Source organism: Antechinus flavipes, chromosome 2 (genome assembly GCF_016432865.1).
Source record: "Antechinus flavipes isolate AdamAnt ecotype Samford, QLD, Australia chromosome 2, AdamAnt_v2, whole genome shotgun sequence".
In the NCBI taxonomy this organism is placed as follows: domain Eukaryota; kingdom Metazoa; phylum Chordata; class Mammalia; order Dasyuromorphia; family Dasyuridae; genus Antechinus; species Antechinus flavipes.
Window position 1 is genome coordinate 600001996 of NC_067399.1, and position 14552 is coordinate 600016547.

At 38.5% G+C, this 14552-nt stretch overlaps 1 protein-coding gene across 1 annotated transcript in view; it reads left to right on the forward strand.

Moving 5' to 3' along the window:
- BAG3 (BAG cochaperone 3) overlaps positions 1-14252 on the forward strand; it is a 31263-nt gene extending 17011 nt beyond the window's left edge. Inside the window, exons 2-4 of the mRNA XM_051981537.1 lie at positions 6456-6794; positions 8512-8889; positions 12830-14252. Of these exons, the coding sequence (XP_051837497.1) occupies positions 6456-6794; positions 8512-8889; positions 12830-13654 (1542 nt within the window). The 3' untranslated portion in view covers positions 13655-14252. The remainder of the gene's footprint in view (positions 1-6455; positions 6795-8511; positions 8890-12829) is intronic.
- Positions 14253-14552: the final 300 nt, after the last annotated feature.

Genomic DNA, 14552 nt, shown 5'->3' on the forward strand with positions numbered 1-14552 from the left:
AAAAAAATGGCTATTTATTAGAATCCTTGGTTTCCTTTAAAGCACAGTCCAAGCTGCCATCACTTATAGGAAATACTTCTCTCTCTCTCTCTCTCTCTCTCTCTCTCTCTCTCTCTCTCTCTCTCTGTCTTCCTCTGTCTCCCTCTCTCTCTCTCTCTGATTGTCTGTCTGTCTGTCTCTCTTTTTCTAGTTACTCCTTGTTAACCTCCTTAGTAAACTTAATCCACTCACTTATTTGTCAACATGCTCTTTGCTCTATTCCCTGAGTTGAATGTAGGGTCCACAAGGGCAAGGACTGTTTAATCTTTGTATTTTGTATCCCAAGCACAATGCCTTGCACAGAGAAGCCAAGAAGTACTTATTGGATTGAATGGAAGCTTTTTGAGCCCACAGGAATTTTTGGGGGGCCAAAAAAGACCAAAAGGATTTTGTAAATTTTAAAGCACTATACAGAGGTGTGTCATAGAATTTCCAAGATGCAGTATAGAAGAGAGAAAAAAAAGATAAATTTTAAGTTTGGAATTCAGCTTAATGAGAATTTATTAAATGCCTATTCTATATAAGATGTCAGGAATATAAAACCAAAAAATGAAGACCCTCAGAGACTTTGCATTCTTTTGGAGGATCCCGATCCATAAGTAGATAAGTGATATAAGATAATTTGAGACAACAAACAAGCACCTAAGAACCCAAAATTATGAGGAAAGACTTCTTTGGGAAAGGTTAACTGATTCATGGCAAGGAAGTAAGAGGTGAGAAGCTTCAAAGCAGTACTCATTGCTTTCCAGGGAGTAAGGAACAGTTCATGCAAAGGCACAGAGACAAGAAATAGAATGCCAGGTTTGGGAAACAACAGACAAACTGGAGGAATAATCTCTACGAGGCCCAAGATTGGGATTTAGAATGTTGACTTTAGGGGAACAGCAAGAAGACTGGTTTCATTGGAACCTGGAATGAGTATAGAGGGGAACCATGGAAAAGGAAGTCTGTAAAAGGTGATTGGATCCAGGTTGCAAAGGAGTTTGTATGTGAATCTGAAGATAGTGGCGAATCACTGAAAATTCATGAATAGGGGAATGAATGATATATACATTAGAAAGATTATTTTGGTAGCATGAAGGTTCAAGGAAAGAAATAGAAACAGGGAGATCAAAAGAAATGTATCAGAAGCCAGTGACATTAGTCTAGAACAGAGGTATTTTACTGAGGCCTGAACTAGAGTTGTGACTGTGAAGGGGAAGGATTGTGGTTTGAAATGTGAGAGATCTCGTGGAGGAAAAACCAACATCTTAGAATTGGTTAAATATCTCTGAGATACCACTACACACCTGTCAGATTGGCTAGAATGACTTGGAAAGATAACGCGGAATGTTGGAGGGGATGTGGGAAAACAGGGACACTGATACATTGTTGGTGGAATTGTGAACACATCCAGCCATTCTGGAGAGCAATTTGGAACTATGCTCAAAAAGTTATCAAACTGGGCATACCCTTTGATCCAGCAGTGCTACTACTGGGCTTATACCCCAAAGAGATACTAAAGAAGGGAAAGGGACCTGTATGTGCCAAAATGTTTGTGGCAGCCCTGTTTGTAGTGGCCAGAAACTGGAAAATGAATGAATGCTCATCAATTGGAGAATGGTTGAGTAAATTGTGGTATGTGAACGTTATGGAATATTATTGTTCTGTAAGGAATGACCAGCAGGATGAATACAGAGAGGACTGGCGAGACTTACATGAACTGATGCTAAGTGAAATGAGCAGAACCAGGAGATCATTATACACTTCAGCAACGATACTGTATGAGGATGTATTCTGATGGAAGTGGATTTCTTCAACAAAGAGATCTAACTTAGTTTCAATTGATCAAAGATGGACAGAAGCAGCTACACCCAAAGAAAGAACACTGGGAAATGAATATAAACTGTTTGCATTTTTGTTTTTCTTCCCGGGTTATTTATACCTTCTGAATCCAACTCTTCCTATGCAACAAGAGAACTGTTTGGTTCTGCACACAAATATTGTATCTAGGATATACTGTAACCTATTCAACATGTATAGGACTGCTTGCCATCTGGGGGAGGGGATGGAGGGAGGGAAGGGAAAAATCGGAACAGAAGAGAGTGCAAGGGATAATGTTGTAAAAAATTACCCTGGCATGGGTTCTGTCAATAAAAAGTTATTTAAAAAAAAAAAAAAAAGAATTGGTTAAATATAAGTACAAAGAAAGGAGAAAGAGCCAAGGACGATTCTGAATTTGTGAACTGGGGAGACTAGAAAAATGGTGGTACACATAATAGAAAGAAAAAATAGGGTAATTTAGGGAGAAGAGTTTCATTTTGGATATACCCAGTTTGTGATGCATATGGGACATCTAGGTAGAAGTGTCCAATAGACAATTGTGGGCTGGCAGTGGAGAGAAAGATTACAGCTTCACATATAGATTTATAGTTATCTGCTTTAAGATGATAGTTGAATCTACAGGAGCTGATTTCTTAAAGAAGGGAAGGAAAGAGGGCTCAGGGCCAAGCCTTGAAGGAAACATCTAGGGTATAAGGTGTAGGAGGAGAGTCAGGTGAAAACCTTGACAAAAGTCAAAGGAGGAGTGAGAGAATTGCTTATCATTGTCAAAAGCCAGCATAGAGATACCAACTCTTCAACCAACTAGCTGTGTGGCTTACAACAGTTTTATCTCTCTGGACCTCATTTAATTTATCCATAAAGTGGAGGATGTTGGACTAAATGATCTCCAAAGTTTCTTTCAACTGTTTAATTATAGAAATGTTATCTTTCCTGTATTTAGGGATTTTGTTTAAAGATTTCACTGATTAGTAACTATTTAAGTTACTGTGCAATGTCTAATTATAAAATTGCAAAAGCAAATGCAGATCTCTAAGTAACTATCAGTCATCCCTCATTGTCTGACCAATCTGTCACCAGGTTAGGTTGATTCTTTCTTCCCATAGTCTCTTTCTATTTTTGCCACTGCCATTATCCCTATTATAAGTTTATACATTAGATCTAGGAGAAGTCCTGCAGCTCATTTAGTCCAATTTCATTTTAACAGATTAAAAAAAAAAAAAAAAAAAGGCTAAGAGTGGTAAGGTGATTTGCCCACAAACACACAGGTAGTAAGTTGTGGAATTAGGATGCAAATAGTAGATATTCCAATTCCCAATCCAAGATTGTTTTCACTGAAACAGTTTCCTCTCATCTCATGCCCACCTTCTGAAATACTTTACAATACAGTTAGAAAATTAGTTTCCCTGCATCCTGACCTTCTTTCTCTTCTCCAATCCATCCTGCATTTGACTTTCAAAATATTTAAAGAATTTGACATTTTTAGAGTATTAGTCCATTCCTTCCATGAAGACCAGAATTAAACACTTTTTAAGCCCCTTGAGTATGCCAGGCTCTATGCTAAATTCTGAAATTCCTTTTCACTTTAGTGTAAAGAGTCTTCATAAGTTGCTGTGGTAAAAAAAAAAAAAAAAAAAGTCATTGTTAGGTGATAGATAATTGACTGGCCTCTCTGATCCTAAATGGATTGGTCCTCAGATAACAGAGAGCATTATTGGACCCATACAAAAGGCTCTCATATAATTTCTTTTCCAGTGGCTTATTGTAAGTTCTTATGTATAATGGACACAAGTTCTTGCAGGTTGTAACAAGATAGAAAAGTTTTGAGAAAAAGACTTTAAAAATCTTCTTAAAACAATGTTTTTATCATGTAATCCTACTCTACTTCCTAACACACACTGTCTCCCTATTATTGCCTGTTAAATCAAAGTTTAGCAACTCAACTAGGCAAGGAAAATCTTTCCCCTTTATTTATTCCAATCTTAATCTCTAGTCATACCTTATGTCATATAATTTTTTCCCAGTAAATCTAGTCCTTGACATGTAACCTGCTCATTTCTGTCATTGCTTAAAAAGATCTCCATTCTATTCTTTATCTCCTACTATTTTTCCACCTATACAAGTTTCACATGTCTTTCAAGGGCCAACTCAATTTCATCACCTTTCTAAATCTTCCTCAACTACCTACCTAAAACCATACCTTTTTCTTCTCTTGATTTATTGGACATGTCCTCCCACCCTTTTGCATTCTGGTGGAGTATAAGATTATAAAAGAAACCAATTATGTTGAAATATAGTTATCAAAATATTTTTTTTAATTCATAGATTCTAAGAGTCTTAATTATTACTTTGAAAGCTGGGTATTTCATGTATATATTCTTGCCACTCTAATTAGACTATAAGCTACTTTAAGGAGGAGAGATTCTCATCCATGTATCTTCTACTCCTGTTTCAGTGTTGGCCCATTATAAGCTTTTATTACATACTTGTTGACTTGACCCCATTAAGCATACCCCAATTCAAGGTTTTGTCCAATACTGTGAAAGAGTATGACAGATGAAAACAACAAACCCTACCACCTCACTCCCCTCAAAAAAACTCACTAAAACCCCATAGCAATGATAAAAGCTCAGCCTTTTTTCAAACTCTGCTCTTTAAAGTGAAAAGAGGAGGAATAAATCCTCTATGGATATTTCTGTGAAAAATACAAGATTTTTATGTTCCTTTTAGCTCCTTTTAGTGGCCAGAAATTCAGCTCCTTCATATGCCTGACTCTGGAGAGTTAAGCATGGTAATTTAAAAAAAAAAGGCTGGAGCTCCGGCATGTGGGTGTGCTAATCCAGCCCCTGAGAGGGAGTAGTAGCTGCCAGTGTCCCCAAGGACATAGTGATATTCTTGCCTTTGATATTTGCTGAAGAAAGTTGATAGGAAAGGAGTTTATTGGAGAGAAACATTGTTAGGTAAACATTGAGCTTCCAAGATCATCAAAATGCTAAACATACATATATGTGATCATGTAACAAAATTAAAATTTAGATGTATCACATAGTTCTCATGTTCACTTTTGCCTTTGGCAAATTTTGTTGTAGGAGAGGTTTTTTTCTGTAATCTCAAAAGTTTCTTAGCTTTTAATTGTTTTGTTTTTTTCTTCAAAGATATGATCACTTGAGGAAGAATATTTCTATTTGGGCCAGCAAATTTCTATCTTTCAAGGACATTTCTGTGTTTAGATGTACGTGATGGTCAAAGTTATTGTTTATTCAATTGTCAAATGTTAATTTGACATTTTTTGCTCATAAGATTTAGCTACTTTGAGGGACTCCAGATATATTGATATGCCTTATTTGGAAAGCTCCCTGTGTGGTGAATAATGAATTTGCTTGATGAGTGACCGAGGTGCCTTGTTGTCTGTTACATGATCTTTCCCAGAGGTACATCTGGAACTTGGCCTTCTGGAAGGCCCCAAAATAGACTGGTCACTGAAGAAAGAACTTCATAAGAGGACATGAGGGGAATCCCAGTCATTCCTAACCTGGACAGAGTTTGTTAGCATCAGTAAGGCACAAATAGTCCTCGGCTCCTAACCATTTCTATGTTCTTTCTGTTTTGTTTATTTGAGGGCATTTTATTCTATTCTCAACTTCTATTGTTGAGCCTGGCTTGAACTTATTTTTCAGTAGCCAGCTTCTGTATTGGTGCAAAGATCGTTGTTACATACCTCTTTGACTCATTTTTAGTCTTTCTCATTAGTAAACTGAGTAAATCTATGGGAAGCTTGAAAAATTGAGTATAATGTGGTGGATCTGAATTAAACCCAAAAGATCTGGGTCAAATCCTGCTTTAGATACTTACTGTGTGACCATTTTAATCTTTAAAATGAAGTATTTGGATATGCCCCCAGATTCCTCTCTAAATCTATGAATTGTCTTGAAGTAATTTACTTCTATAATTTGATATTCTTACAAGTGTTTAATCACCAGTCCCACAAGACTGATCAACTCTGCTGGGTCTCAGATATTCAGTAAGACGCACACACCTATGTGCTTGATGTGCTCTCTTCCCATTATGTCATCCAAAGTAGACTTGACTGACAGCAACCCAAGACTCATCCTGCTATAACATTTAACCAAACAGCAGCTTCTATAGGGAAGAAAGGAAGTGTGAGGAGACAGGAAAATAATGTTACAGAGGTGGTTGTTTTTAATGTGATTTTTTTTTTAACATTAAACATATATCAATTAATTAAAAGATATTGGACATTAGGGAGACAAAAACAAGAAGAAAGGTCCTTCCCCTCAAAAGAGGAATGACCATTGAGAGAATAATTTAGAAACAGCAAAAGAACAAATGTGATCATGGCTCCATCCCCAGTAGTCAGATGAGATACCAGTGGTGCGGACTTTTTTTTTTTCTTTTAAATAAGGGTCATTTAAAGTTGATTGTCCAAAAAACATTTCCACTTTGTGCTTAAGGGATCAAGAAGTTCTCTTTGGCTCTGAAGACTTGAATTAGCTGCATGCTTTCTATATTTTATTTGATTGTCATTCATTTCCATCCCCCATTTCTTTGTTTGTCTCTGCTTCCTTTTGTTTTAGGAAAATCAGTCATCAGCCAACGGCCCATCTGAGGAGAGTCTTAAACCACCTCCCACAAGGGAGGGCACCCCAGTGTATCCACAACTTCGTGCTGGCTACATACCCATTCCAGTTATCCACGAAGGATCTGAAAACCGGCAGCAGCACCCGTTCTATCAGCAGCCTGGGATGCATCGAGTGAAAGCAAAGACCTCTCTGAGAGCTCAGTCACCTCTAAGGTCCTTTTCTCCATCAGAATCCCCACTCAGAAGCTCATCCGAATCTACCCAGCCAGAAAAAAAGAGTGGAAAGTCAAAAACAGCTGCAGCAGCCCAGGGTCCAGCATCTCAAGGACTTGAGGTAACTGGGTGTGTCTTACAGGAAAGCAGCCTAGTTATTACTGTTCAGTGCCCTTTGAGACTGTCTTGGTTCATTTCATTACTCAGTAGGCATATAATTCAAATGTCCTGGATTTTTCTGACTTGTAATGTATAATGGATTATTTGGGTATCCTCATCAGTCATTAAACCATTCAAGAAAGTTGGCTTTTTCCTATATATATATATATATTTTTTTTTTTTCCTATATATATATTGTTTTGACAAAAGACACTTTGCAACATTTATTCAAAGCAGCATAAAATAGACATGCCCTGGAAAATGTGTATTAGCACTACTGTTTTAATAATCTCTTGAAGCTGTTTCATCCAGTATATAATAGCTGATATTTATATAGTGCTGCATTTTTTTTTCTTGATATCTAGCATAGAGCCTTGGCTAATAACTGAATGAATAAGAACAATCAATAAACATTTATTAAGTGCCTAGTTTGTGCTGAGCCCTGGTGATACAAAAAGAGGCAAAAGTAGTCCCTATCCTCAAGGAGTTTATGATCTAATAGGGCAGACAGTATTATTGCAAAATTAGCTATATACAGGATAAATAAATAATTTACAAAGAGAGGGCATTGGAATTGAGAAGGATTGGGGGAAGGTTCTATATATAGTGATTTAAAATGTTATTATATATTTAATTCTCACAATAACCTTGTGAGGTAGGCATTCTAGATATTATCCACATTTCACAGATGAGAAAACTAAGTCTTACAAAGTCTTACATGATTTATGGAAAGACTTTATGGACACATAAAATAGTAAGTATGAGAGGCAGAATTTCAATACAGTTATTTTTTGATCTGTAAACCTCTTTCAACTTTATCATGCTGCTTCCACCACTAGCAGCCATTAAAAACAAAAATCCCAGTGGTTCCCATCGTGGATTAATTTTCTTCATAGAGACAATTTTCTGAGACTCTGCACCTGAATTTAGCCTGGCATACAAGATGTTGAGAACAAGGATCAAGGTCAGATACTGTCTCTGTCTTGTCCTGCCAGAGTGACTGAGTAAGTCACTTCATACCTCTGGACCTCAGTTTCTCCAACTGCAAAGTGAGGTTAGGCTAGATGATTGTTTACAAAGTTCCTTTCCACTTTTCTAGCATTTTGATATCCTATGCAAGGAAGCACTGTGGGAAAGCCATACAAATATCTTGGGAGTCTGGAGAGTTAGGTTTTATTTCTGGATCTGTGCCAGCTGAGCGAATCCCCTAACCTCTCCAGGTCTCTGATTCTTCATCTGCATAATGAGAGGTTGGTCCAGATCTTTTTTAAGGTCTCTGAAGTCCTATGGTTCTGAATGGGAGGTTGCATTAATATCGAATCCATTTTCTGGATTGAGACCTTTGACATATTAAATGTATAGACCATTACCTAACTGTTGTATAATAATATTCATTTCCTGTCTGCCCTAAAGATAAGTTTCATCTCTTCTGCATTCTGCATTGTACTTTCTGCTTATGGGAATTAAAATAACCCTGCTGTGGAACATCAGGGCAAACTTTCTCTTTTACAACAAGTAGTATATGTATTTATGCTCTCTGGGATTTTTTTTTTTTAATTTGTATTGATTTGTTTTTAATCTCACCTATAGTTCCCAACATATCCCTCAATCTTTTCCTTTCCAGAGAGCCATTACAAAAATGTAAAGTGAATCATCTTTTTTACGTTTGTGACTTTCAGAGATCCCAGTCTCCAGACTCTTCCTCCTCCTCCTCCTCCAGTCTGCCTCCATCCACTCTTAGGAGCTCCAAGGCCTGCCACCATCTTCCTCGAGGCTATATCCCTATCCCTGTGATCCATGAGCAGAATCACCCCCGACATCCATCACAGGCTTACCATCAGGCCCATCATCAGGGCCATCACCAGGCCCAGAAGACTCACTATCCAGCTTCCCAGGGGGTTCATGCTGATGATCGGGAAACCAGGGCTGCCCATGCACAGTCTCCGTACAAAGTTACCAGGGGCTCATCCAGCCGGGAAGCATCTCCATGCAGAGCTAATGCATCTGTGCTCTCCTCCTCTCCTGCCCGAGTGCACACCATCATGGAAAGCCCCGAGGTAGGGAGACTTCTAGACCAAAGCGTTCAGCCCATTTTATGTCTATATAGTTCTTTGATCTTTTTAGTTAGTATCATTTTCACCCAGTTAGTCTTTCATCATTTCTGGAGGAAATGCAATTTATGCTTTTCACATGAAGCAATTATTTGGAATTCACTATTAGAAAAGACTCTTGAATTTAGAGTCCCAAATTCCATATTCTACCTCCTCTCCTAATTTTACACAGGAGCCAACTCAAAAGTCTGAGGAGGTTCCATGGCTTTCCCTAGATGGACAGAATAGCAAGTAGCAGAACTACTTCTGAACCATTTGTGCTAGAAAATGTAAATTTAAACTCGGTTACAGTGATTTCAAATCTGTATCCTTTCCATTTTGGCACATGAGACAGCTCTCTGGTGTGTTGGATAAACAGATGAACTTGAAGTCAGGAAGATCCTAACACCAAATCTGGCCTCAAACATTTAATAGCTATGAGAACCCCACACAAGGCACTGGACTCTATCAGGCTTAGTGTCCTCGTTGGGAAGTAGGGATAATAAAATAGCTCCTACCTTCCAGGACTGTTGGTGAAGATCAAAGCAGCTTAGATATATATAAATCATTTTGCAAACCATATCATGCTTGATAAATGTTAGCTACATTATTGTATTACTGTCTTCTCCTCTGAGCTGTCTGCAGAAATGCAGTCTGAGAATTAAGGTTCCTTTTCACATCTTGTGCTTCAACTTATACTTGCTCCAAGCTGATTTCTTTTGGACCTGATCTAATTTCATAAGTTCCTAGGAGATTAGCTATGGTAAAATGCAGAAAGCATGGAATCGAAGAATCAAGAAACTGGGGTCCTGCATCTGCTACTCATTAACTTTCTTTATACTGTTGGAATATTAGGGAGAAAAGTTTGATCAGTCCCTTCTAAGTTCTTCTACCTCAAAGTAACAAAACCCTTAGAACATGTACAGACCAACCCTTTCTCCAAATTTTAGAAAAATACTAAGCCACTTCTAGAGCATTTGCAAGAATTGATTTCTCTGTCCTAGCCATTAATTCACTCACATTCTTATCAAGTCTAAACTCCCTAAACTATTTTTTATGACAAGTAATTTCCTACCTTGGGCTGTAAAATAAGAGGGTTGAATTAAAATTATTGGATGATTTCCTGAGGTTGTCTCTTACTCCTATGGTTTTTATCTGCTTTTTTAGTTAAACTTTTGTTGGCCTTTGGTAATAATTTGCCAAAGGACTTAAAATTAAGTTGCTGATAGGGGTCCCTTGAATGATGTCATGGGATAAAGTGAATTTGGATAAGAGATTGATGCCTTATCAGCTTTGCTTTTATAGGAATGATTAGATTGTCTGTAAAATATTATTTCTTACTGAGAACTAAAGCAATGAGGGAGTATAGAGGCGGCCACAATGGGAATGAAAGCATGAAGGATTTGAATCCTGCCTTAGCCACTGAACAGTTGTGTGACCCTGGAAAAGTCACAGAACTACTCAGCTTTAGTTTCTTCCTCTTTACCATAGGAATAGGAGATAGTACCAATCATCCAGGGTGGTTGTAGTAGCAAATAAAATTAAGGTATGTGAAGTGTTTTGTAGATTTTAATATAAATGGTAGCTATTATTATTGTTTTTATCTAATGTGTCTAGTGCCACTTGGAGCTGCCAGCACACTAGCAGCAGATCTGCCATGCATTTCTGCTAACCCAGAAGTCCTTGAAGTTACCTCTTGTGCTTCTTATAAAAATGATATGCCCTATTTTGCTCACAACAGCCATACGCCTTAAAAAAAAAGAATCCTGTGTTCTGTAGAATGGTGCTAGCTTCCTCCGGCAGGCCTTGGGTTAACAGAAAAACAATTTTGTTATAGAAAAACTTTTTGCATATTTATTTCCCTTTGAAAACTTAAGAGGGCTTTTTCTCCCCCTCCCTAGTCCTTGTAATCTTGGTATGAGAATACTTTGGCATCATCATACAAGTTTGAGGGACATTGTGATACAGGAACCTGAAGCACCTCCTCCATTCAGTCCATAGAAATAACTTGCTAGAACTGTTTTTTGTGGAATCTTAAGAGCTCACATTTGTGAAGCATTTTAAAGTCTGCAAAGTCCTTTCTATAGATGACCTTATACTTTACCAACAGTCCTCTGAAGTGTGGGAGTTGATATCATCTCCATTTTATTGGCAGCAGAATTTAAGTGACTTGTCCATGGTCTCCTGGCTAATTAGCATCTGAGATGGATTTAAAACCCAGGACTTCCTGAATCCAAATTCAGCATTCTATCCACTATCTCCTCTTTGCTTATGCAATGTTAGGGAAAAAAATATAGGCACTTTATGATTTTAAATTGTTATCATGACATGTTGCTAACATTTGATTAATCCATCACTCTATCAACCAACAAGCAATTTATTGGGTACACTCTTGGTTTCCAACTCTGTCCAAGTAAAAGGCAAGCTCCCATTCCCTTCCCACATGTGCCCGCCTGACAGTGCAGTTGTGTAGAGCAGTCTCATCTACCTTGTATAAGAGAGAGATACTATGTAGGCTTTGTTCAGAGCAGGGAGAGGTCTGTGTAGTTTTGGTGCAGAGCTGGATGAGTCTTTTCAAGTGAAACTCACTTACTCTAACTAGACTCGATTCTGGGCTTTACTGCTGGAAGAATCAATTTTGGAGATGCTCTGTTTCAACCCTCTATTTTACTGATGAATACATTGAGGGCTAGAGGGGGGATTTCTGTATTGGTGTCTAAGTGAATAGGAGGTGCATTTTAGAGCATCTTTTCATATTTCTTTCATGCACAGATGATATAAGAAGCAATGGAACTTGTGCAGTGTCTCATACTAAACTTTTATCTTTCTACATGCACTCAGAAAATCAGTGCAAACACACTGAATAACAAGATTAAAAATAGCTCACATTTATAATGAAAGCTTTAAGTTTTCCAAGTACTTTATATATATTCTGTTATCTCATTTGACCCTCACAGCAAAGCTCTCTTATAAGGTAGTTGCTATTATTATCCCTATTTTATAATTTAATAAACTGAGGATGGAAGAGGTTTAGTGTCTTGCCTGAGACCAACTAGTAAATGAACTCAGGGCTTTCTGATTCTAGGACCAAAGGATCCACTATGCATTGTACTACCTAACTGGCCATGGTTGTTGCTTATGCTTGTGTCTGGCCCAGTTGTCCGGACTGGGTGGTATGTTATTATTAGAGCTGGAAGGATCCTTACAGGCCATCAGATTCCAAGTCTCTCATTTTATATAGGAAATAGTCAAGGCAGGATTTGAACTTGGATCTTCCCAACTCTAAACTTAACTATGGCACTTAGTTCCCTGCAGTTAGTTTATCTTCTTGTCTCTCTGGCTATCTTGAAACAGGGTTCTTGTTCCCTTCTCATTCCCTGCTTTTCTCTTGGCTCTTAAGGGCTTAAATATCATAATCATTCTTTGAAAAAACAAAGTGTCCTAGGGAGAAACAATCCCTGACCAATCAGAAGTGACAAAAAAAAGGAACAGAGCCTTTCAGAAATGGAATCTTAGAAGAAAACACTCTGACCAGAAACTTATATGTACCAAAATTACTGGTGAGCTGAAAACAGTACAGGCTAAAAAGATCAAAAAGCTCCATCCCTCCCCTCACTCCCATCCTTCACACATACAACCCACTCCTACCCACTCCTCATCTCCCCCCTCTCTCCCCCACAAACAAAACCAAATCTTTCCTACCTATGACTTGCATCCTACATTGATTTAATTAACTTGATAAATGATCTGTATTTCACTTTGTCTTATGCAGCCCAAACTTGTCTTTAAGATATATTTTCTAGTATTTTCAGTTTTGGAAATATCCATGCATCTACTAATCTTCTGAAAATTATCCCTCTTAGTTAACGTAGTCTCCAGTTTTTAAAAGTATATTTGTCTTCTCCAGGCTTCTGCTCAACAGCCAGGGGTCCACCAAGAGTCAACCCCAGTGCCCCAAACTGAAAACGACCTGGAAAGTAAGTCAAGCCCTGCTGAACCAGATCTGTCTTCAGGCTACATCCCAATTCAAGTTATTCACAAGGAGGCTGATTCTAAACCAGTTTCCCAGAAGCTTCCACCTCTTCCTGAGAAGGTTGAAGTGAAGGTCTCTTCTGCTCCAGCTCCCACTCCCTCTCCCATTCTTGACCCTTCTGTCCCTAGCTCCTCCAAGATTGTAGATGCAGAAGAGAGGCCAACCTCCCCCATTCCTTCCTCTCCTGAACTGGCATCACAGAAGCCAGCTGATGTGGAAGCAGTCCCCAAACATCCTGGTGTGATGAAAGTGGAAGCAATTCTGGAGAAAGTCCAAGGGCTCGAGGAGGCTGTGAATTCATTTGAAGGAAAGAAGACAGACAAAAAATATTTGATGATTGAAGAGTATTTGACCAAAGAGCTTCTGGCCTTGGATTCAGTGGACCCGGAAGGATGTGCTGATGTGCGTCAGGCCAGGAGGGATGGTGTAAGAAAAGTCCAGCAGATTTTGGAAAAACTTGAACAGAAAGCTGAAGATGACCCAGGTCAAGTTCAAGTTTATGAACTCCAGCTGAGCTCCCAAGACAATGTTAAGCCCCCGCAGGAAACCGTGGCACCCCCTACCACCACAACAACCAAAAGTAAGAAGACAAGGCATGAAAAGAGAAGGGAACCCAAAACGGAGGCACAGCCCAAAACCAAAGAGATAGCAGACCCTAGTACAAGCACAAACACATCGCGTAATCCAGCAGAACCATAGCCACCTACCTGTTCTAAATAAAAAACTAACTTGGACTCGGTAACTTGACCCTGTGTGCTTAAAGAAATTTTAAGTTGCATGCATTTCAGGAATTTTGCAGTCATTGGTTAATAATAAACATAGCAGCTTGTAGGGGTGGGGGGGGAACACAGTAACAGCTTGGGTCAGGGTAGAAATAGTAAGGATAAGCACAGATAGAATCTAAACACTGAAAAAGCTAGAATGAAAATGACGCTTTTCTTCTGTATTCTTCTCTTGTATAAAGAAGCTGCTTGTTTCAAAGGTTAGTCCCATACTTGAGTCATTCTAGTGCCCTCTGTGTACAAGGGCATGCTATGTTAATCCATGTGCGGATTGTCTTCTCATGTTGCTTCCTTACCTAAAGGGAGCTAGGGGGAGAAATCGCTATACCACCACTCAAGAATAACCAACTTTAACTTTCAGCAAGATGATTTTTTTCCTTCTTCTTTTCACCATTGGACACTTTAAGTCATGACAGCAGAAAGTGTATAAGAAACCATAGTGTTATTTATATGTGTGGATAACTTTCAGTGCTCAATTTTAAGGATGGAAAATAAACCAAGAATAATTATAATAACCAGATATGCTCATTGTGATTTCTGAAGCCCTGGTTCCTGATCCATATCTGAAGTAAGTCTTATTTACAAGTCTGGGTTTGAGGTACATTTTTGCATTGACACTCTGACATGACTCATCACAACTGAAAGAGAAGAATGAAATATTGTGACATGCATGCCAGCATCCCTTTTGGAGACTGCCAAACAGATTCATTTGAGAACTTCAGTGAGGCATTCTTAGCTGCCTCAGGCTTCAGGGTATACTAAGTACCCTGAGTCGTCTAGCCCCTTTTAGATAATGCAGGGTGGGGTAAAGTACT